General features: G+C 37.0%; 1 protein-coding gene across 7 annotated transcripts in view; it reads left to right on the forward strand.

Annotated features, from left to right (window-relative positions):
- The window catches only part of Not1 (CCR4-NOT transcription complex subunit 1), a 403,150-nt gene that overhangs the window by 127,466 nt on the left and 251,472 nt on the right, over positions 1 to 24,212 (forward strand). For 5 of the 7 annotated variants that reach the window (XM_067156230.2, XM_067156233.2, XM_067156234.2 and 2 more), the window contains exon 15: positions 3,508 to 3,700. In XM_067156230.2, the coding sequence (XP_067012331.2) occupies positions 3,508 to 3,700 (193 nt within the window). The remainder of the gene's footprint in view (positions 1 to 3,507; positions 3,701 to 24,212) is intronic. The other 2 variants (XM_067156231.2, XM_068229844.1) reach the window with 1 other exon arrangement.

Below are 24,212 nucleotides of genomic sequence, written 5' to 3' on the forward strand. Positions count from 1 at the left end.
TTGAACTCACATTTTTGAGTTTTGATTCAATCGATTCAACTCGGCCGAAGTTTTGCAAAATGGCAGCCAAAGTCATTCTGTCGCACATGGCCGAGTATAACCTCCAATTCATTGTCTAAGAGTGTGACCAGAAAATGTTTTATAACCCACTGCTCCGAAATAAAAGGCTTCCACTAACATTTGTTTTAGAAAGAGTGTGTGATCTGCAATAATACTGGGATATTTTTATTGGCCCCCATGCATATGTTTTTATATTTGTTCTTCATATTTGTTGTTTGGTGTTTTTCACACCATTCATTGCACTTGTTATTTTATAAGCCACAGCTCGTGTTTTTCACACCTTTTAATACTTTCCTCTCATCTTGAGAAATAGTAGATATATTTTCCATTGTGCCCGTCAATACACAACGTAAAATGCCTTCACGCTGGAAAAAATTGTATCTAATATTTCTGTATCCTTATTGGATAGTTTTTATTCACATATTCACTAGTATGTTTTCTCGCTTAACACGTTCATTTTTGGTGTCCCCTGCAGAAACTTAAGAGATTTTATATGTCGTACATTTCATTGTACTAGTTCTAATAATGGAGATATTCAGAAATTTGCATTTTATTTATTGTACTTCTGCTTCCATCTCACCCTATACCATTACGTCATCAAAAAAACCAGGGCATTAAGAGATTAGCAACAGAATTTGGAAATCTTCCACATTCTATCACACTGTACGTCAAATACTTTGGGATGAACCATTTCCATTGATTTCCAAGATTGTACATGTTCCGGGGTTACCCGTGGAGCAGAATGAGGTTAAAGAAGGTGCCGGGATGAATGGGTCTAACTACAATGTCAAGAATAGAATTTAAAACTTAAACTTACGGTTATATTTTCAAACATCAAAATTTGACATTTTTTACAAGTAGCAAACATTAAACAAGATTGGTAAAAAATCCAAGATTCAGAACCTTAACACCTTGGGCTTTAAGCCCCTACCTTTACATTTCTTGAGCTACACGCTCAAATTTATAAAGATCGCAAATTTACTCAAGGGCAGAAATCTCCTAATACATGGAGCACTTGCTCCCTAAATTACAATATCAGCCTTCCAGAGGCACTTTTACAACACTTGAAAAAGAGCTAACGTGCTCTCAGTTTTCCAAGCCTACTCAAGGCAACATAGCATGAAACTCTAATAATCTCTGGCCTTTCAAGGCACTATTTACAAATAGAAATCTTATTACACAGAGGTATCTAGTACCCAACCTACAGGGCCTTAGTGAAAAGAACAGGTTAAATAAACAGCCCGAGTACAATTTGAATGGAGTCGAAGACTGAGCTTAAAAAAAAAAAATTTAACCTATAGGGCGCTGGGCCGAGGAAACAGGGCCTATTCCCAAACTACTGAGGTAGCACGGATGGAAATAACTTTAATACATTGCAGAAACAAAACGTGGCACCTCAAACCAAGATGAAGGGGAGCTCGAAAGGGTACATCACTCTCCGTCTCCGGTTTACAGTTAAAGTTTTTACGACGTTTTTACATTAGCAGAAAGAAGATTTGCATTTTTAAAAATTTGGTTACATAGTTAAAGATTCGGACCTTTCCCTTGGGTTAAACTGCGGAGTTAGCAAGAAAAAAAGATGTTATGTAGCCATTACCTTGGCGATGTACTGCTGCCAGATGAAAGAGGCTTCCTGTTTTGACACACACACTCCGTAGGATGACGATCAATTGGCCAAGAGATGTGAAGAGCCACAGTTTATAAACCCTCGGGGAAAGTTTGAGACCATTCAAAATTAAACTAGCCACACCCTCTCATTTTTATTGGTCAATTTAAAAGTTACACTCAAAATCGAAGAAGACTGTGATTGGTAGAAAATTAATTACAGGAATTATTAATTGGTTGGATTCAAAACTGGTGGAAATAAAAGAGAAATATTGCCAACCCAAAAATAAATAAACATCAATGAGTAAAAAAAACCTTATGAATACAAAACTTCTTTAAATCAAAAGTTCTTTCACTTCGCACCAGGTTGCATGATCATAGTTTTTAGTAGTGTCATCTGTGGAAGAATGTCCAAACTTCTTGATGAATGGCAAACAAAACAAGTAGAAATACAGTCAGTTCAGGAAACTTCACAATAACAAAATTACATCAGATTTTAGTGGTGACATCTTCTGAGTCAAATTTTAAGTAGGTATAGTTTCAAATTCACTGTTTCACCAGTAGAGGAGTTCTTTTAGGCACTAGATTTAAATGCGCGGCGTTGAGGTGTACCTCCCGGTACAGTACAAAAGGTATCTGGTACCTATATTGATGTATTGTCTGAAAGCGTTAACACTTACTGGATAAACAAAGTGTCATCTTCAAACTACAGAAATGAAGTTCCTCCATTCTTGTCTACAAAAAACACAAATGGATAAAGTAAGGAATGTGGATTTCTGACAACAGCTTGGATGGGAAAGAGAGCCTCAGAGTGAAGAGACTGCAATTGTATGGTCACGTGTAAAGAATGGTTCCCCATACGAATCCTCGAGCATACTTTGACCGTGATGTTTCTGAAAGAGAGACCAAGAGGAAGACCTCGTGATGTTTGGGGGAAGCAAATTTTCAGAGACCTTCAAATCAGAGATGTAAAGTAGCAGCGTCGCAGATATGAACATCTGTGGATGGACAAGACAAACTGGAGGAGGCTCATACACAACCACACCCGGCTTGCTGGAGTGAAGAGGTGATGATGATGATGATGATGACAGTTGAAATGTATATATGTACTACAAAAAAAATGTGCAATAACTTAATATTTAAGCCCTGATATGATAGACTGGAGAACATGATACTCAGAAAGAGAAAAGGAGAGTGCATATTCTTTAATATCACTCTCTGGGATCGTTGTAGTTAAATATTTTAAAAATGATAGTAATCTTGCTTTGTTAGGAATTGAGTGTAGATTTCACCTGTGTTCTTAGATTCATTCAGTATGACACGTGCATTTCTGAGATGAGACAAATGGCTGTGGGGTGCTAACAGTTTTACCAAATTGATGGCAATTTAAAAATAATTTGGAAACTTTATTTTCTTTTAAAAGCATTCATTATTAAAACATTATTTGTGAAATACTGCATGGATGATGCATTCATCTTTCAAAATCAATTTATTATGAATATGTTTCTAATAGACAGCTGTACCTTTCAAAATGGTGTGGTATATTTCGCTAGAATTTCAGGAAATGGCTTGGCACTAAGAGGATTAATATCCTGACTAGCACTAAAGCTTGTCAGAGCAGCCGTGGAAGCCTGCGCCAATACAGAATTCACAGCTGTTTTCCAGTACCCATATTTATAGCAATGTAATCTGTCAATCAGTCAGTGTTTTGTTCAGCTGCAGAAAATATGTGTTCATTATTTTTCCTTTAATTCACCAATGTGATTTTAAAATATTTTATTGCCTATTGTTTGTTGATATCTGCTGGTGATACTGGTATATTGCATTTGGCTTTTCTTCTAGCAGTTACATGGCTCTTGGTCTGGCTCTGCGGTTTGTTCTGGATGCCCTGAGGAAAGCAAATGGAAGCAAAATGTATTATTTTGGAATAGCAGCGTTGGATCGATTTAAATCTCGGCTAAAGGACTATCACAAATATTGTGAACATGTAGCAGCCATTCAGCACTTTAATGAATTTCCAGCTCATCTAATCGAGGTACTGTATTGTGAACATATTCAGTTACCTTCTGTAGCTTTTAGGTTGCTTGTTGGTTTCTGCAGTTGTAGGAAATCCTGTCCATTTAAAATGTGATGCTAAATTTGTTTTAGTATGAAGTAGTAAACTTTATTTGCAAAGAATAATTCATTTTCATTTGTATTTACTTTTGAATGCATAAAGCAACAAGAGGATATTAATACAAACAAAATAAATATAATGTTCTAACGGATGTAGCATGGACTCTCTGTGGCTTGCCCAGCTAATTAATTTTCCATTATTTCCTTGTGATAGAGAAAAAGGTATGTTGAAAAAGAGAAGAAAAAAAGGAGAGCCATTTGAAGTTGTAGTTTCCTCAGAATTAATAAATTTAAAAGGATAGGGTTTGACTTTGACAGAAAAATCAAGCGCAAGTTATTGAACTTGGGTGTGGATGAGGATTGGAATACCTAATGTTTGTAGGTTTGCTTGCAATACAGTGGCTGTATTGCAATATACACAGGTATTCAAATGTATTGATGATGATGATGATGATGATGATGATGATGATGCTTGGAGTTTGAACGGGCCTAACATCTAGATTGTCGGCCTCTAAATGTATTGATAAATACTTCTAGTGTACTTACTGTCTTCCAAATGATTTGTTGCATTTCATATTTTCTTTGCATGCTTTTATGGTGTTTCAAATTTTTTTGTTGCATTTAATATTTACTTTGCTTGCTTTTATGGTGTAGGTTTTGTTCAATTATTACTCAGCCTACTTGCTGTGAGGAGATTAAGGATGACTTCCGTATAATTACTTCTGTAATATCCTTATGTCATTTCTTTTTAAATATTATGGTGACTTGTTAATTGGAGGAGGTTATTCAGTGACTTAAAAAAAAAAAAAAAAAACTAAAGACTACATCTGAAATAACTACGAACACACATACAATTGTGAACACTTTTACAGCTTTTGTTTGCCTGTTGTTTGAAGCCCGTGCACTTGGAATGATGATGCAAACCTACAGTATACAGTTGCAAGTCATTAAATTTTTATTTTGAATTTTTGAAATGAATATTCAACAGAGATTTTCTCAGGTTATGCTATACGATTGAGCATGATTTGGAAAATGTGTGTCCCGTAACTGAGTATGGCATGGTTTCCGCTTCTGCCAGTCTCTTAACATTTATCTTATCTGACCTCCCTTGGTAACTCTTGTTCTCTTCCAACCCCAGTTGTGTTAGATTTGTCAGATCTAGGAAGTTTTTCATTTTCACACCCTTTGCAACCCTTCCCTATCTTTTGCCTATACCCCATTCCTTGAAGGAACAGATTCTTTTCGATTGAAGTTTATTGTATATTTGTACTTCACCTTAAAAAATAATGACTACCACTACTACTCATCCTGTTCATACATTATCACCTTTCGTCACCCACAGTTGTCATATACTCCCCATAAAATTAGTGGGGATTATCTTTATATGGCTTATAAACAAGACCACTATACCTCCTACCATGCTGAATAGGGGTAACATGATGTCAGTGTCAGCTGTCTGTGGCTTCAACTGTCTGTGGCCATGGTGAGCTCCACATTGACATGCTGAGGTTGCCAACTAACTGTTATTTTACCAACAAGGCCAGAAATGTTACTGCTAATTTGATTAAGACCTGTAGTCAGTATAGGCCTCTTAATGGCCCTCCATATGACCAATGTTTTAAATTTCATTCAATAATATAACATCCAAGAGTAACTTATTGCTGTGTAATGTACAACAAAATGTTGTGTTCGTAAAAGCAAATTGCAGATAATTGTGGACTTCAAATTGATGACAGATTCTCTTTACAAGTAAATATGCTGAAAAATGGGTCAGTTATTTCCAAGACACCAGCAAAACATTTACAGGAATCATTGACTCTGTAGAGCATGAATGAAAATTCCTTCTCCGAACACGACAGTCATCAGGCTGATGAGGCTCCAAACGTGCTTCATTATCTTACCTGCTACTGTTTAACTCTGAAAATAAATTTGGTAGTATGCTAGTTTTTTCCTTACTCCACCAATAAAAGATTCACCATAAGTTTCACTACAAGAATTTATTCCCAAAACAAAATATACACCAACAACAATCATCAGACTTTAATTCAGAAAATAGTATTTTACAGAGTAATTTAAATTCAAAATTCCATGAAAAAAAGTGCCTTCCAGAACATGAAGGGGTAGCTTTCCGCACTTTCACTGACTTCAGTGTGTCTGCATTGTGCTTCATATTTGCTAAGTTCTAGTGAAATCATATTTCTTTTGTATTCAGTGTTTTAAGGAGCGCCACAATATCACGGAGCAGGCAGTGTGTGGAGAAGCAGAATCCACAAACACTGGTGATGCCAACAGTTGGCGAAAAAGCGTGGCTCATATTCGTACGCACTGAACAATATTGTCAGTGCCGTTGAAACAAGATTTTTTTTAAAGCTGAGCCCAGACAGACTTGGTTTTAGAGGAGAGAAGTGCCAGCTGGGAAATCGTACGAGGGTGGGGGTCACTATACTATGTTGCAATGCACACAGAAGCGAGAGACTTCCTTCCCTCGTCATAGGAGAATTCGATTAGCCATGATGTTTTAAGGGTGTTCGGTACTTTTCGTGAATGTACAAGTCATCTAAAAATGCAAACAGAACAGTAATCCAAAAGATAAAGCATTTACACAGGGGAGCCAGCATAATTTGTTCTAATCTTTGAATGGTGGGTTTTTTTTTTTTTTTTTTTTTTTTTTTTTTTTTCACTGCATGAGGTTATGTTTGCCATTGTTTTATCCAAGTGCACTATTTGAATGATGTAAATGCACCTTGTTGGATACATTTTGGAAATAGGTGTTTTCATTGACATGCGAAAGTTTTAAACTGAGAATCAAGGTGGTTGCATGAATTAATGTGTCTTAAAATACTTTGTGATGCGGCAAGGGTTGGCATTTCTGAATTTCGAGAGAAGTGCCATGGCGGTGAATCGTTCAGGGATGGAGTCGCTGTACTGTGTTGTAATGCAGATGGAAGCGAGAGACTTTCTCCCCTCGTCATAGGAAGGTTCAATAAGCCCCGATGTTTTAAGGTTCTTGGGTATTTTCCGTGCAAGTTGTACCATACCCCTCCCTCGCTGATGATACATGACGGAATACATAAAACACGACGGAAGATTCGAGGGCGTGGATCCCGATCTGGATAAGGCAGATAACGGCCCCGAACTGAAGATGGCCCTCATTAATAATGCATAACAAGGAAGTAACTAAATAAATGTAATGAAATTCCAATAGAGGGTTTATTTATATAAACATATCAGAAAGAAATAGAATAAACGAAGCCACCAATGAAAATTAAATAATAAAGTATTGAAGGGATACGTACATTTGTCCTTCAGCTTAATCGAAGCTAGAATCGTAAGTCATCGAGAACGACACACCTCAAACATTGAGATGAACAATAAATTACAACGTGTTCACCACTTGAATAAATTATCACATCACATTGAAACATTTTAAAAGCAAAACAATTCTCACGGATTTATTTTGGTCCTTTCTTTCCGTGAAGTAATTCGCTTAATATTTACCAAGCATTAATCAAGGCTCCACCATCATTACAGCCACAACAACAATGACCATTGCAAGGACAAAAGATCACAAAACATCACGTAGTAGAGCAAAATAAAAGGTAGATATGAAGGTATGCAGGTATCGGAATGACCGGGGATGGAACATCTCCGTACCAAAGAGTAACACGAAAGGCAAAGAAAACAAACAGCCGTGCGCATCACCCGAATGAAAATAAAACAATAATGGCGGCCACATGAACAAGCAAAACGGTCATAACGTAGACAAAGATAAAATAATAAACCCCGTACCCGAAGTGAAAACCAAGTACACAGGGATATAAGAAAAGGAATGTAAATTAACTGACCGATACGTCATCTCTTAAACCCCTAACTGACTCTCACACATACACACGAACATTCAGGCATTGTCGATATCGGGTAACAATAGGGTCAATAACCTCATTCAAAGCACATTCCAAACACACGATGAATGACTCGCCTGGCAATAAGTAAGCTCGCAGACACGACGTAGTAATGTGTACAATGTAAATATATAATAAACAGGACGATATGAACTCATGGCCCACGTACGAGCCCCACCAACTCACGCATCGGGTATGGCCCGAACCCATCTCCGTGCCGACACCTGGAGCATAGTTACTTTTGGTGGCAAAAAATAATAACACAAAACCGGTCACATAGTATCGATCATGTCCATAGTAACAAGGAAATGCTCTTTTTACTTTTCTGTAATTTTGTGTGTGTGTGTGTGTGTGTGTGTGTGTGTGTGTGTGTGTGTGTGTGTGTGTGCGTGCGTGCGTGCGTGCGTGCGTGCGTGCGTGCGTGTGCGCGCGCGCGCGCGTGGCTGAAAAGAATTTAATGGAAATCGGTATGTGAAGTCGGGGGATGAGCCACTACAATCTAGGCTATAAGTAATTTTACTCACGCTGAGTGAAATGGTAGTTTAGGGGAAGGCCTAAATTTGAATTCTCAGATATTTATGTTATTAGTGTCCTATCGATAAAGAGTAAATAACTAAAGTTATATATAATTAAATTTTCGATCATTTATGTCATACATTGTTACCGTACCGGCTTTGATAACACAGATATTCATGAATTTGTATTTTTGTTGCCAAGTCCATATCAACGCCGAGCCACGAGAAAATGGGTTAACAGAATTTAATGAGAGTCGGGGAATAAGAAACTACAGTTTAAGATATAAACAATTTTATTCACCATGGACGAAATGGTAGTTTAGGGGAAGGCACCAAAAATTTAATTTTTAAATACCTATGTTATTAGTCCTATACCGTACCGACTATGATAAGAGCGGTATTTCAGAGTCGGGAGGAAACTAAATGTGAAGGCCTACAATACTGAAAGCGCTTAACATTGATCAACAATAACATTGCATTGACCATTGTTTGTGGTGATGTTCTTTGTCTCTTATGCTGCCTCTCAACTTCGATAGATGGAATTACTGCTGCGTACCGAATATAACAGCCTGACTGAATATTGGCGGGAAATAGCCGGGGACTAAGAAAACTTTCTTCTTTAGCATGTCTTTCCTCTGGCTCATACATTTGCTAATACCATACTGCTGGTACGTAATTCACTGGTTCATCATAGTATTCCAGCTATTCGATCCCTACTCTGATGCGCTGTTTTGAATGAGCAGTGTGCACTCTTAAGGCAGAGGATCACTTAGTAGTAGTAGTAGTAGTAGTAGTATTATGACCTGGTCTAGAATTACAATTTAGGTATATTCCAGATTCTAGCACCACAATTCACTAAACAACTCAAAATTCAACCCTGAAAAGAGCAGTTTCTTAAAAAGAGCTTCTTCCTCTTCACTTTTACTAAATTCTATATTCATTTTATTCCAAATTAGCAGTGAAGAGGGGGTTTCTCCTCTGGCTTGGAGGAAAAAATTGCCTCCAAGTCAGATAGATTTTTCCGCTGCCAGTGGAGTGAATTGAGATTTTCTGACTCATCGGGTACTCCTAGAAAACAGATTAGTAAAAGAGCATAGTTTTTGCCGTGGGACTCTCCACTATTCTACCCCCCACCCCTCCAAAAAAAAGACTGAGAGTGTTCACAGATCACGGCTGTCCATGTGGTGAGCAAATAAGCAACTTCGTAAGTCAGCAAATAAGCAAGCAGCAAGCAAGAAAGAGAATGATTTAAAGTGCGCACAAAGTTTTATACTTTCCGGCTCGGGGGTGTGTTATTTTACATGACGATTGTTGGTTCACCAGTATCTCCTTTTATTGGCTACAACTGTTCTGGAATTCTGTAGACTGTACTAGCTTGCTGGGCACGCGCGCTGCTAGGCTCGGGAAACCTGTTCGTCAGGTGTCTTCCCCTTTTCTCTCAATCAAGGTGTGGCTCAATACTTGCTATATTCAGAACTGGTAAAATCCAGCTTATGCACATGGAATACAGCTCGCTGGTGACAGAATCTAGCCCTTGATAAATAATAAAATCTTCTTAATGCTGGCCTGTAACTTTAACCTTATTGTTGACAAAATTTGACCGGGACATTTCTCCCTTGGTTGGAGAATAATTTTTTTAGTAGAGGAAATTATTAAATAAGAATATCCATTTAATATTGTTCCCGAAAATTTGTAACACAGATTGCATTAAGGTAGTAATTTTGAGTTCATAACAGCTGTCTGGTCTTCACGAAACTTGGAGTTCTGGGTTCCGATCGTTGCATATGGTAGACTAGGACTTCCACACAGGTTGTTCCATAAGTTTCGATGCTCCCTCAGTGGGCAGTTTCTCTTAAGGAAGATGATTACTTTGGTGTTAATGTACTGTTTAGGGGTTCGATATACCCTTAAATTAGCTGCGTTGTGGACCGCTTCGTAGGATTTGTCCAAACTCTGGATTTTGTAGGAATTGTTGCCAAACACTTTGATAATTTTGTAGGGTCCCACAAACAACGGTGCAACTTAGCATAGACCTTACTGGTGGTGGTGGTGATTATTGTTTTAAGAGGAAGTACAACTAGGCAACCATCCTCTATATAACACTAATCAGAGAGAAAAATGGAAGGGATCCGACACTTTGAAAAATGAAGTTATCGGCCAAAGAAAGACAAGGGCCACGAAGGGTGTGAAAATGAAAGACTCCCTAGCCCTCGCAAACCTAATAGCGTCGAGATCGGAAAAGAACAAGAGTTGACCAATAGAGGTCAGATAGGATAGATTAAAGTGAGGAGTCTGGCACAAGTAAGTGGAAGCAATGCCAGGACTCAGCTGAGGGCCCGTGGCCGCCAACCCACGCTCCAAAGTTCAGAGCCCCTGAGGCCCCTTTTAGTCGCCTCTGACGACTGGCAGGGGATACTGTGGGTGTTATTCTACCGCCCCCACCCACCTTACTGGTCGGTTCAGACAGAGCGGGTTTCTTCAATAACACATATTCATTTAGTCTGAGAGGCTGATGGAATTTCCTTCCTTGAACTCTTTTATATCGTCTTTCGGCATGGCGCTTTAAAGACTTTATAGTTTCTTTTTCTTGATAGCACCCTTGACTCAGTTGATCTGCTGGTTTTCTCTGAATCTCGCCTCTTGGTATTGTAAGCTCTCTGCCCCCACAATATCAGGATTGGTGTCTTCGTTCTGGATTGCTCTTCTCCACCTTTCTTTCTCTTGTATTGTATTTTTGAGGTCTTGCTACGCCCCCTAACAATGATGAAGAATGGCGTTCTGAAGAGAACGTCATAGGAAAGTGAGCACGCAAGACAATTTTTAAAAAAGGAGCAAATGAAACAAAAACAGTAAATAACACCTCAAATCAAAATAAGGAAGCAAGGAAACGAGGAAGAGTACAAGAACCTACCTATAAAATAAGGTTAGAGGTGGGGATCACTAGGAATTGCGAAGGAATACACCCAAATGACACCAACATTTATATGTACTAAAAAAAAATCATTTTTACATATCATCATATAAAGGAAATCTTTAGCCCCTGGTAAATAAAATGAACATGAAGGAGTGAAAATCTAAATAGCATACATAAGAGTTTGTAAAATAAATAATTTAGGCATGAATAAAATTCATATACTTAAAAAGAAAATCCTGGTGCACCGGATTGCTTAAAACCTAACAAGTTACTAGTAAATATCCTTAAACAATTAAAATTTTAATAATAACAACAAATTACTTAATAGAGGGCTTCCGACACACTCTAGTGGAAGGATCATTCCCCGTAAAACCCATATAACGTAGATCAACACATCACAATAAATTGAAACCCCACACAACAACAGACAAATTTGTTAAACACCATACCGCACAGAATTTAAAATAATATCAACACAAATAAATTATGAATGAAATCACCCAACATAGTAGGCATGGAAATTAACAAAACACAACCAGAAATAAATAATATAATGAGGCACGCCCCGCAACCACAAGAAAGAAAATACACGATCTCGCCTCAATAACACAAACAATTCATAATTATATTCACAGCGGCACCCACCAGCGGGCGCATATCCCGACGAGACAATAATGCATAAGTTCAGTGGCGTAGCTGTCACACAACGATAAGATAAGATAAGCAAATCACAATCGGAAGAGAAGATAAGGCCCAAGCTACGATCGCTCCACACTGGGGATGCCAAACTCTTAATTAAAACCCAAAATTTACATTATTAAGGAACTACATCTTTGAAATTAATGTGGGTATCCCCTTCTCATAAAGCAATAATGAAATAAAACCACCCGCAGTAATGCAGAAATATACAATCCTAATCCCTAACTATACATATCAAGCAAATAATAAAATCTACGAAATATCTTACTACTACTACTACTACTACTACTAATAATAATAATAATAATAATAATAATAATAATTTTTTTAAAGGGGGTGGTGTTTAGCTTGGAACACGGGTAACAGGAGGCCGAAACACACGAAACGATGCACAAAAACAATATGAAAATCACATCAAAGAAAACACGATAATGTGCACCACATAAACACAGCAATAACAGCAGTGAATCATAAATTTAACCATAGAAACCGCACACGTTTCAAAAAACTCAGAGAAAACACGCAGATACACCAGAAATAATAATAAACCATAGGGAAACACAAAATTTAGAAAAAGCAACGAAGAATTTTGACGGTTACCTAGAACAAACAATGCACTTCGCCGTTAAACACAGCACACACTGCAAGTATGAACGCCATCACCAAACAGTGACATAATTTCAACTACAATAAATACACTCATAGGATACAGTAACACACACCAAGAAAGTTGTATACAGTAATAAATCCTAAAGGCGTACATTCATGGTGACCAATTATGTCCAGGTAACCTCCTCGTGTCTCACCTAATTACTACGGCACTCACAAGTAAAAATTTAAAAAAAACTTTACATAATAAACTCTAATGTAACTAAGATACAGTAAAACACATTTTTGTCCTCGCTTGGTGAGGTATACCCTCCTTAATTACCCAATACCTACCGATTCAGTCATAATTATTTTAGTAGCAGCACAGCCGCTAGACATGGCCGTCAGCGTCTACTTCTCCCGCAGTTCCAACAGCCGAATGATACACACTACACTTCTCAGCGCGACACCGTCTAACACCGCTACACGCTCTGGCAGAGACCGCCAAAACACACTGTCGTTGCTATGTACTCTCATAGATGGCGTAGATGTCTGTGTAGCTGTCCACCATACAATTTTACGCTGTAGTGGCACTACCATACAGAAAACTATGTGACGAAAAGAATTGGCACATTTAGACTGAATAGATGACCAATAGGCTAACAGTTCAGAGCGCTCATGCATTAAAATAAGCCAAGTCCACCAGATACCAAGTTTAGTCATCCAATATTTCAAATGGTGTTGAATTCCAGTCTCAGCTCAGTTTACCGGCCCTGGGCCGCAAATACACGGTCCAATAGTAGGATGCAATTATTCACCAAAGATTACTAGTGCCGAAAAGAGACACATTATGCTGCGTTGACAGTTGATTGTCCAAATTATCTCCCATAATTAGTATTTTGCTTAATAACGCCTCAGTCTTCGACATATCTTTATCTCTCTTCTTCTCACCAATCTCTCTGTCCTCTTGACTGGTGGAAATCTTTGTTTCTTCTCCAGCTTCTCTGGTTATTCGCGTACGGTCTTTTCCTGCCGTTCCGGCGTGAATATCCCCAGCTTCTCATTGTTTTGTTCCTACGAGCTGGTGAACGATCACGAGACGAATCTCGGCCTTCAGGGTTCCGTTGCCATGTTCTGCCTTGGATGGCTGGTGTCTGTTCCTCCTCTTTGTTCGTGGTAATTTGGGGCTCCGGATTCCGGATATGACGAGCTAGTTCCTTTGAAGTCATATCCAGCTGTCTTAATAATGCTTCGACCTGGATAGCTGTTTGCATGTTAGAGGTGATTGATTCGTTGCATGTCAGCTGGTAGTTGACGAACAATGACCCTTGACTAACTCTTGCTCAGCTGGTGGTGAGTCTAATTCCCTGAGTTTACATAACTGTCTCGCGAAGAAGTCAGCATATTTCGTAGACATAGATGACATGTACTTTCGGGTGTGAAGTTCCGTTTTCAGATTGTTCTGTACGTTGCTGTTCCAATATTTTTCTAGGAATGCTTTCTTAAATCCATCAAAGTCATTGAAAGAGAACCTGAACGCCACAAACCAGATGTAAAAGTTTGAAATAAATTTATTAAAAATCCACCATTCCAATACTATACAATCTTTAAGGTTAAGATACAAATATTACATATATGTTAGAATGGGACATGTTTCGCTTAGGCTTTGTAAGCATCTTCAGCCATACTTAATCTAAAGCTAAGTCAGGGCCCTGAACTGGGTTCTTCAAAGTATAATACATGCTTTAATACAAGATAAAACAGTCATAAAAATCTACTCTGTAGAGAAAGCGATGCTTAAATGCAACTAAAATTCAATAATGAACTTGTCATGGTATTATATGTTCATGGAATGAATACTAGTGTTTGTCTAAAAAAGTACAAGTTGGTTATTTGCAGAACGAGACGTAGTCATAATGATGTGACATACATTAGGATTGTACAAATGATTTTATATTAATGAAGCTTGGATTCATTAAAATTTCGAAAAATAAATCTTCGAACGTTGTTGATTGAGAATCAGGTACGTAGAATTACAGTAGAGTTATTAACCCCAAGTGGTTGCGTGATAAGGTCAAAAGGCGCTTGAAGCATCAGTATAGAAGTGTTGTGTCTCCTTCTAGAATAATCTTTGTAATAGATAGTAGTCGTGAGCTTTCTAACATAGATTCAACGAATAAGGTGTTCAATAAAGCCTTAGATGTGGGAGAATTCGCAATGTTGCGCGTGTTGAAAACTGAAATGTGTAAGAAAATAAATGTAAGTTTTGAAACATAGAGAACATTCTATTAATGGGTGGAAGTTTAACAATGCTTACCCCCTAGTGTTGACAGAGAGGTGACTAGCCTTGTTGGTTGATTGAGACGATCTGGCAGTTGTTGTTCTACTGCTACGTGTATTGTAGGGGTGTGTCTGTGAAGGCGGAGAATGAGTCAGGAGAGGGGAGGTAGGCGGAGCATTGAAGACATTAAGAGTAGGCGGAGGGGGTGTGGCATGAATCAGTGACTTGGGAGTGGCTACTATTGCGTTCGGGAAATTGCTGGCGTGTTTATAATCAAATATTTTCATGAAATTATTGGTATTTATGTTGAAGGCTGTGAGTAATTTAGGGATTTGTTCAATTAATGGGCTATTTGTGTCAAGAACATCATTTAGATTACTATTAATGTTATAATGCTGGTCTAGAAAAACTCGGTCATCAGTTTACTCTTGTTGATGTGTTTTATAATATCAAGGTCTTGTTCAATTGTGGCCGGTATCCTTCATATGATTGCTCATAGCGGAATATTTTCTATGTTTTGAAACATTGTAGTGTTCCAAATATTTAGTTTTGAAACTGCATCCGGTTTGTCCTATGTACGTAAAGTTACATTGGGCAGATGAAGCTTGAATATTACGTTTTTTTGGAGGAAAGCTATGTCAGTAACGGTTTTTCCGATTAAAGTGATATTGAATTACCTTCAAGTGACGTTAGTATTAGTAATTCCGAAGAATTAGATGACATTATTGAAGAAAATGAAGACTGGGAGGTGGGAGTGTGCATAACCTAGAAGACTGAAAATGTACATAGACAGACAATGTACCAAATAATATGTGGTGTAGTCTTCTTGCTACCACAGAGTTCAGTTCTCCAAACCCCGTAGTTTTCCTTCTGCTGAAAGAAGGTATTGATGCGGTTTGTCAGTTTTGTATTTATTATTATTATTATTATTATTATTTCCTTATGCCTAACTAATGAGCGCAATTAAACTCATTTAGCTGATGTCGTTGCCTTTTCCTTCTCCCAAAATCTCTTCATCTTCTCACTGTGGCTTTTCTTGCGAGGTCTGCTATTACTGCAGAGGAAAAAATCCCAAGGGAAAGAACAGGGGTGAATCCTGCTATGAATGTGATAAGTGTAAGGTGGCACTGCATGTATGTGAGTGTTTTAAGATCTACCACACTGTGTTGAACTATTGTTAGAATGTGAACTGTTTCAGTGTGTTAATTTGCTGTAGCAAAAGTGTTCTATTTTAATCCAGATTAAATCGCATTCAATGTATATTTGTTTTCAAGATAAATTGCAGTTCAGTGGGTTTAAAGCAGTACATGTTTCGTATATTATCAACATCTTCAGCCACATAACACTGTTTATATGAAACATTCATATAATGACAAAGTATCAATGTTTTAGAGGAAGTGCCCTTAAAATTAACATAAGAAGATTGACAATATTAAAAACAAAATACTTAAGAGAAATATAAATTTTTTCTACAATTGAAAGCAGTTGTCAAGGAAACACTTGTATAATAATCCATAGAGAATATGTTCTAATAATTATTCTTTTCTTAAAAAGTTCTTGACAAAAAGGCCAATAAAATTTAAACATCGTCCACATATCATGTCCAAAAATCCAATCTGTCTATTTGATTAATACTCTTTGTGTGTTCCAAATAGTCTAAGTATATATATAAACCAATATTCCTGATGCTGGGGCTCTCATTGTTAGTCCTTTTTGTTGGTAAATTTCATTATTAAATGTAAAATAATTTTGATTTAACACAAATTCTAAAACATTAATAAAATCTTCAATTTCTGGTATTCTTATTAATTTGTTCTTCATTAAATTCTTCTTAATGATTCTGATAGTATCTTCTATTGGAATGTTTGTATACATGTTTCTTATGTCAAACGAACGTGTCGTGTGAGATGATCCAAGTTTAAAATCTTTAGCTAGATAGCAAAAATCCACTGAGTTTTTGATAGGTGTTTTACAATGAAATACATATTTACTTGATAAGAAATTATGTATAAACCTAGAAGTTTTATAAATGGGCCTATTTTTGAAATTTATGATAGGTCTAATCAGTTCTCCCTGTGTATGTAATTTCAGCAGTGCCCTCGCAGTTGGGAGTCTTAGGGTTCATATTTATTAAAGTTTGCACATCATGTTCATTAAACAAGAAAGACGTGCATTTTAATAGTTTTTTAAATATCTCTCTGAATACGTGATGTCGGGTCTTTATCAGTTGTACTAAACGAATTGATATGAAAAAATGTTTGTTTTATCAATATAAACATTTCTATCTATTGCTACAACTGTTCCTCCTTTATCTGGTTTTGTGATTATTAAGTTATTTACCGCCTTACTAGCGCCATGAAGTGATTGTAAACCTTTTACTAAAATAGGAATTTTCTTTTTAGCTTCATACCTTAAGCCATTCTGTATATCTATGGGTAGATTCTATACTGCTGTTTCTGTTTCTGCTATTGTAGTGATTAAATCATAATTTTTGTTTGAACTTGGCCAATTGAAATTAGGACCTTGACTTAACACATTGCTGACCGGATGCTTGAGCTTGTCACATACCCTGTGGACCGGACTTTTCTACTAAGCGTACTAGGGTGCACTTGATTATAAAAATGTACATAAATATTAAACCAGTCAATATTTTATCTTTAAAGTTGGTATGGGTACTCTCCAATGCTCCTAGTAGTAGTGGATCTGCCTTCACGAAACCATCTTCAGCGTCAATTCCTAACACATCATTAATGTTTACATCGTTGTCGTCGTCAGAATCACTTGAATAAATAAGTACACTAGGTAAATTACGGCCTGTAGAGGCTTAAATATCACTTCCACTATCACTCTCACATTCGGTTTCCACTAATACATTAGACTATTTCCATTTGAACGATCGTCGGCATATAATTCTTCTAAAATATTGTCGTCAGCTAACACCGTATTCCGCAGGCGCTCCATCTTGTCATTGACTGAACCAGCAGAAAGAAAGTCGATGTTTCAAAACTAAATCAAAGAATAAAAGAGGCCGTGAATAAAAGAAAAGTGGCAGATATACATCTACGATTTATTCTACTCAATGTGCACGTCCGAAATAGTTCAAGATGTGGTCAAGAGATGTCACAGGAAGACCGAAAACAATGTCGTGAATAAAACCGAGATTTCTCGGGGCCCGTCACCTACCGCTGGTGAGCGCACTACGAGATTTCTCGGGGCCCATCACCCATGTGTTAAAATAGAGGTTTCTTCTTCATTAAATTCTACATTAGACAAGTTTTTAATTGGAGATGGATAAACACTATCATCAAATGTAAGATTAGGAACTAACCTTCTTTCTTCTCTATTAGATGCTAAATTTTTCAACTTTAATAATTTATTATCCAAAGTTTCTTATTTCATTTTAAGTGTGTTCTCCATTTTCTCATTGATATGTTTCTGGAAAGAGTCCCATTCCAGAGGAAGCAAGTTCAGTGGTGCTGAGAGTTGTGCGAAGTACATTTTCTCATTAAGATGCTTCTTTCTCTTATACATAAATTTAATTTCTCTTTTTAACCATATTTTATTGACTTTCATTTGAGTAAACTTATGATGATTAGAATATATAGTTTTTCTTTGGGCACTTTCAAGAAAACTGGGTGTTAAATTATTTTTAAGGCATTCCTTCAAAAACACTATCTTTTGACACTTTAGCTATTTTCGTCTTTAAGTTGAGGTAGGTGTTAGCTTCTTTGCTTGCCTGGTTGGCATTTGGATTACATAAAATGAGCTTCATGGTCAGTATCGCACATAAACCGATTCACAACTAAGGATTTTTAATTCTCCACCTTGTCGATACACTAAATTGCTTAAGGCAACTTATTGGTTAAAAGTGGTACATGTTTTTTGTATATTATCAACATCTTCAGCCACATAACACTATTTAGATGAAATATTCATATAATGACAAAGTATCAGTGTTTTAGAGGAAGTGCCCTTAAAATTATCATAAGAAGATTGACAATATTAAAAGCAAAATACTTAAGAGAAATTATAAAAATTCTTTCCACAATTGAAAGCAGTTGTCAAGGAAACACTTGTATGATAATCCGTACAGAATATGTTCTAATGATTATTCTTTTCTTAAATAGTTCATGAAAAAAAGGCCAATTTATAAATTAAAAAATTTAAACATCGTCGACATATCGTGTCCAAAAATCCAATACCTCAATTTGATTAAGACACTTACATAGACAAGAAAGATGTTCCATTTATCAATACTATTTATTATGAGCAGATTCACATCAGTACAGGTTTCGACTGTTTACAGTCATCATCAGCTGATACATTACAATATTACAACCATTAGGCATTGGTATGTGTCACAAAGATGATGATGTTCATTAGAGCATCCGGATGTCTAATGGGTTTGTGGATTAGATATGTTCGTCATATTGTTTGTGACTATATGGGGTTAAAACTGTGTCTAAGACTAATATGGCAGTGAGAAAACTTAACTAAACTTAAAACAAATTGTATGTATACATTAAACACATTAAAAACACAAGAAACATATATTTAAAAAAACACTTGGTGAGTTTAAACACATTAAAATAAAATAAAATAAAAACATTTAAAAAAACACTTGTTAAATTTAAAAGTTCATGCTTTGCAAAGTTCTTTCTTCAGGCTTCCTTGTTGGTTCTTGTACATCTGTGTTTACGTTGTTTGGTTTCGTAAAACAATTCTTGAAGAAAGTATATGTCGTATATGTTCTTAGCGAAACCCAAGTCGTAGGATGGTCAAGTATTGTTGCAGCTGGTTGATGTATTTTAATGAATTTTGAAGTGGATTGTAGCGTCTTGAATTTTAAATTAGGTGAATATAAGGTGCTGATGGCGACCTCCCTTTTGTCTGTATTCGTGTTTAGGAGCTGCTATTATCTGTGAAAGATAAATTTGTATGAGTACTGTGTGAGTTTGAAGGAATGCCTGAAGTTGTGTGTGGAAGTGAAAAGGTACTTACTGCTGCTGTTGTTGTGGTCGAGTGGTGTTATGTTTAAGAGCTTGTTGCACACTGCTGCGTATACGTCTGGGATTTGTATTCGCCGTAGTGAGGGGTAAGGGGAGTGGCTATTGTGGGGGTAGGGGTGGGGCTAGGCATGTCATCCGTCGGTCTTCTGAGGTGTGCTGTGTTCTGTTTATTTACTATTTTACTATTTACTATTTTGAGGTAATAATTATTTTAGGGCAGGAATAACTTTATTGATAATAATAATAATAATAATAATAATAATGTAACCTGCTTTACGTCCCACTGACTACTTTTTCGGTTTTCGGAGACGCCGAGGTGCCGGAATTTAGTCCCGCAGGAGTTCTTTTATGTGCCGGTAAATCTACCGACACGAGGCTGACGTATTTGAGCACCTTCAAATACCACCGGACTGAGCCAGGATCGAACCTGCCATGTTGGGGTCAGAAAGCCAGCACCTCTACTGTCTGAGCCACTCAGCCCGGCAGCTTTATTGAAGATGATACTGGTTTTCTCCGTAATGTCATGAATATTGTAATTAGGATTGGCATATTGACGAATGACTGTAAACAGTCGAAACCAGTACTGAGGTGAATCTGCTCATAATAAATAGTATCGATAGGTGGAACATCTTTCTTGTCTATATACATGCATCCAATCAATACGGAAATGAAGCTTATAAATAATGATGATTAAGACACTATCAGAATCATTAAGAAGAATTTGATGAAGAACAAATTAATAAGCATACCATAAATTGAAGATTTTATTAAATGATTTCAGAATTTGTGTTAAATCAAAATTATTTTGCATTTAATAATAAAATTTACCGACAAAAAAGACTATCAGTGGGAGCCCTAGCATCAGGAATATTGGCTAATATATACTTAGACTATTTGGAACAAACGAAGATTATTAATCAAATAGAGGGATTGGATTTTTGGACATGATATGTGGACGATGCTTAAATTCTTTAATTTATAAATTGGCCTTTTTTAAGAACTTTTTAAGAAAAGAATAATCATTATGACATATTCTCTATGGATCATTATATAAGTGTTTCCTTGACAACTGCTTTCAATTGTAGAAAGAATTTATATAATTTCTCTTAAGTATTTTGTTTTTAATATTGTCACTCTTCTTATGTTAATTTTAAGGACACTTCCTCTAAAACATTGATATTTTGTCATTATATGAATGTTTCATCTAAACAGTGTTATGTGGCTGAAGATGTTGATAATATACGAAACATATATTACTTTTAACCAGTAAGTTGCCTTAAGCAATTTAGTGTATCGACAAGGTGGAGAATAAAAAATACTTAGTTGTGAATCTGTTTGTGTGCGATACGGACCATGAAGCTGATTTTATGTAACCTCTCAGTGACTCGGAGCTGTCTTTCAGGAGAGATTTTCGCAACGTGAAAATAGCCCTGCAGTTCGTTTATGAAGCTCTTTGATGTAATTCCACGGACATTATTAAACTTCTTCGGCTGATCTTCGTGAAGTCTAATAATATTTAAGATCTGTGTCTGACCAGTCAAATTTAGTCAAGAGGTGTTGGAAACCAGTGCAGGAGATACATTAACTAGATTAGAGGTGCTCTGTTCTAACGCAATGCATGGAGTTGATGCCTGGGTTGTCCCAGTCATGCGTTTTTCTAACGACGCCTGTTTCTCCATTAGTGAGTTTGTTTACGTGCTTATATTCTCATTCTGAACTTTTAGCAGATGCACATCGTGGGACAAACTCCTTAATTCCGTCAGTGTACTCCTTTCTCATACCGTCGGTATCTGCTTTTGAGTCGACCTTCACCTTTTGAATTTCCTTGAGTAGGGTCGCTTTTATGGACTTAATTTCGGTCGGCTGTCCTCAAGCAATTCGTTAAAATAATCCATCCTTTCAGAATTATTGGCTTGGGATGTTTTTTATTTCATCCAAAATACCCTTCTCAACTTGTTCGAGGTTTTCGTTTATTCCAGTAAACCTTTTCGCCCATGCCAACTTCGTTGCTTTTAAGTCGGAGGCATTATCATTGATTTTGTCCTCAATGTTTTGAAATGATTGTTCGACTTCGTTCTTATATTTGTCTATCCCAACCAGGATGTCTTGCTGATCGTGTGCTAATCGTTCACTGAACTCATTAGACATTTCAGCCATCGATTTGCTGATATTTTCTGTCACCTCACTGTTCATGTTCGCAAAGTCACATTTAACTACCACTAGGTCGCTTTGTACTGCGACTAACCTGCCATTGAAAAGTTTAATGTCAGAGCGAAGTTTTCCTAAATTCTCATTAGCCTGCTGTTAAATATCAGTAAGTTTCGTCTCGAGAGCCTCACTAAGTGATTTTCTAAGTTTGCCTGACTGTCACTAACATCACTAAGGGCCGAATTCATAGTCAGCACTTATACATAAGTGGAACCCTTAAGTAATAAGGGATCACTTATAAGTATTCACTTACATGAGTTTACATTTCATAGACAGCACTTAAAGACCACACTCATTGATACAGTAAGTATCACTGGAGATGTGGCAATGCTGTATATTATGCCCATGCTTCCTTGATCATGCAGTTCTGGCTACCAAATAGTGGGATGATCTATTGTGCTTTGTTTATCGAAGGACATCGCACGACCGCGCGCGTAATATTTGAGGTTAAAAGATCGTCTATATTGTATTTGGTTATCAGAATGGATAACAAAACAGCGAGCTGAGACAACACCTGCAAGAACTTGCACATAATATAGAACAAGCAGACCGACACAGTTTCTCATCAGAATATGAATGACGTGGGGAAAACTTGTTGTGGACAATGCAAACTACGAAAATGCCCAGAGTCTAATTTTCTTCTTAATATGTTTATAGATATCCAGGTACTCGAACCTATACAAATATTCATCCAAATGTAGAATATCTAGCCTTACAATGCTTTTAATGATTTGACAAGTGTATCCGTAGCCGTTACGTTGTAATAGGCCTAATTACTTCCCTAATAAAATGCAAATATATGTTTTGATGTGTGATGCCATAATTTCAGAAACTTCTGATATAATCTGGCAAACGATTCGTTGACTAACCTGATATAATTAGCACAGACCAACCTTAAAATAAATAGTGGTATATAGTGGTAGTGCAACACGTTCATTTTTCTTATAACTCAGTACAGCTCTTTACTATTTCGTAGGCCTACAGTCTTGATAACTTATCAACTTGTAACACGTTTCCAATTAATTAAGCGAAATACCGGTAATGATGATGGTGATGATAATAATAACAATATCCTGAAATTAAGAGGTGGCTTAAAATCTCAAAACAATATCTTCATTAATGGCGGGATGGTGAGTCCTCTAGAGGTTATGTTCACTCTCTCAATCAAAGGAACAAGAATATTCATAACTCTCACTTTACTAAAACGAAACCTTCATTAAATTGTTGGTCACATTGCATTTCGACAGGATTTTCCATCTCTACTGTGTGCACAGAAAGCATTCTGTGAATGAAATGCAACATATTCAGCAAAATCATTATCCTCCATCTTGCTCCAACATAAGTGAGACACTTAAGTGTGTGTGGGAGCTCCACTTATTGCAATAAGTGGGGCACTTAAGTAGGTACAATGAAATGGAACCTGGCTTATAAGGGGCACTTATGTATAAGTGTTGTCTATGAATTCGGCCCTAAGTGTTTTCTTTAAGATTACTTGGCTATCATTAAGTGATTTCTCCAAGTTCGCTTGACTATCACTAAGCGATTTTTCCAAGTTCGCTTAAGTTTGTTCAAAATATCTGCCATCCCCTTGAAAGTAGGTTGCCTGTAAGCAATGGCTGAAGAGAGCCGTAATATCAGAAGGGATTGTTGTCAAGTTCTGGGCGATAGAGTAGATGTTAATCGTCCAGTATAAAATTGGAAATCTGTCTGGCATTTCATCATCAAAGTTTATTTGGTTTGCACCCACAGGAGCATAATGACTGAAAAGTTTGCAGTGAACTCCTGCTCCAGCTTCATTTGCTTCTATCATTTAAGATGTATTTGGATAGATATTTAATAATTCCTTCTCAGTAGTACACATTAATTGTTTTGTTATCTGATTTGAAAAAATGCAGGATAGTTGCCTTATTTCTGAATGTCTTCTATTAGTGTACTGACAGGAATTCTGTAGGCTAATTGATTAATGCGTGAACTGATAGATTCTGTTTCGTGCAGTTCTTCCAGGAAGTCTGGTTGTACGCTACCACCAGCAAGTTTTTATTCACCTGTGAAATTCTCTATTTCTTCTTTAAAGTTACACTTACTGCTGTAGCTGTGTTGACACACCGGATCCCGTGAGATCTCTGAAGTTTTTTTGCTAGTTGCTTTATGTCGCACCGACACAGATAGGTCTTATGGTGACAATGGGACAGGAAAAGCCTAGGAATGGGAAGGAAGCAGCCGTGGCCTTAATTAAGGTACAGCCCCAGCATTTGCCTGGTGTGAAAATGGGAAACCATCTTTAGGGCTGCCAACAGTGGGGTTCGAACCCACTAT

This window comes from Anabrus simplex, chromosome 12 (genome assembly GCF_040414725.1).
Source record: "Anabrus simplex isolate iqAnaSimp1 chromosome 12, ASM4041472v1, whole genome shotgun sequence".
In the NCBI taxonomy this organism is placed as follows: domain Eukaryota; kingdom Metazoa; phylum Arthropoda; class Insecta; order Orthoptera; family Tettigoniidae; genus Anabrus; species Anabrus simplex.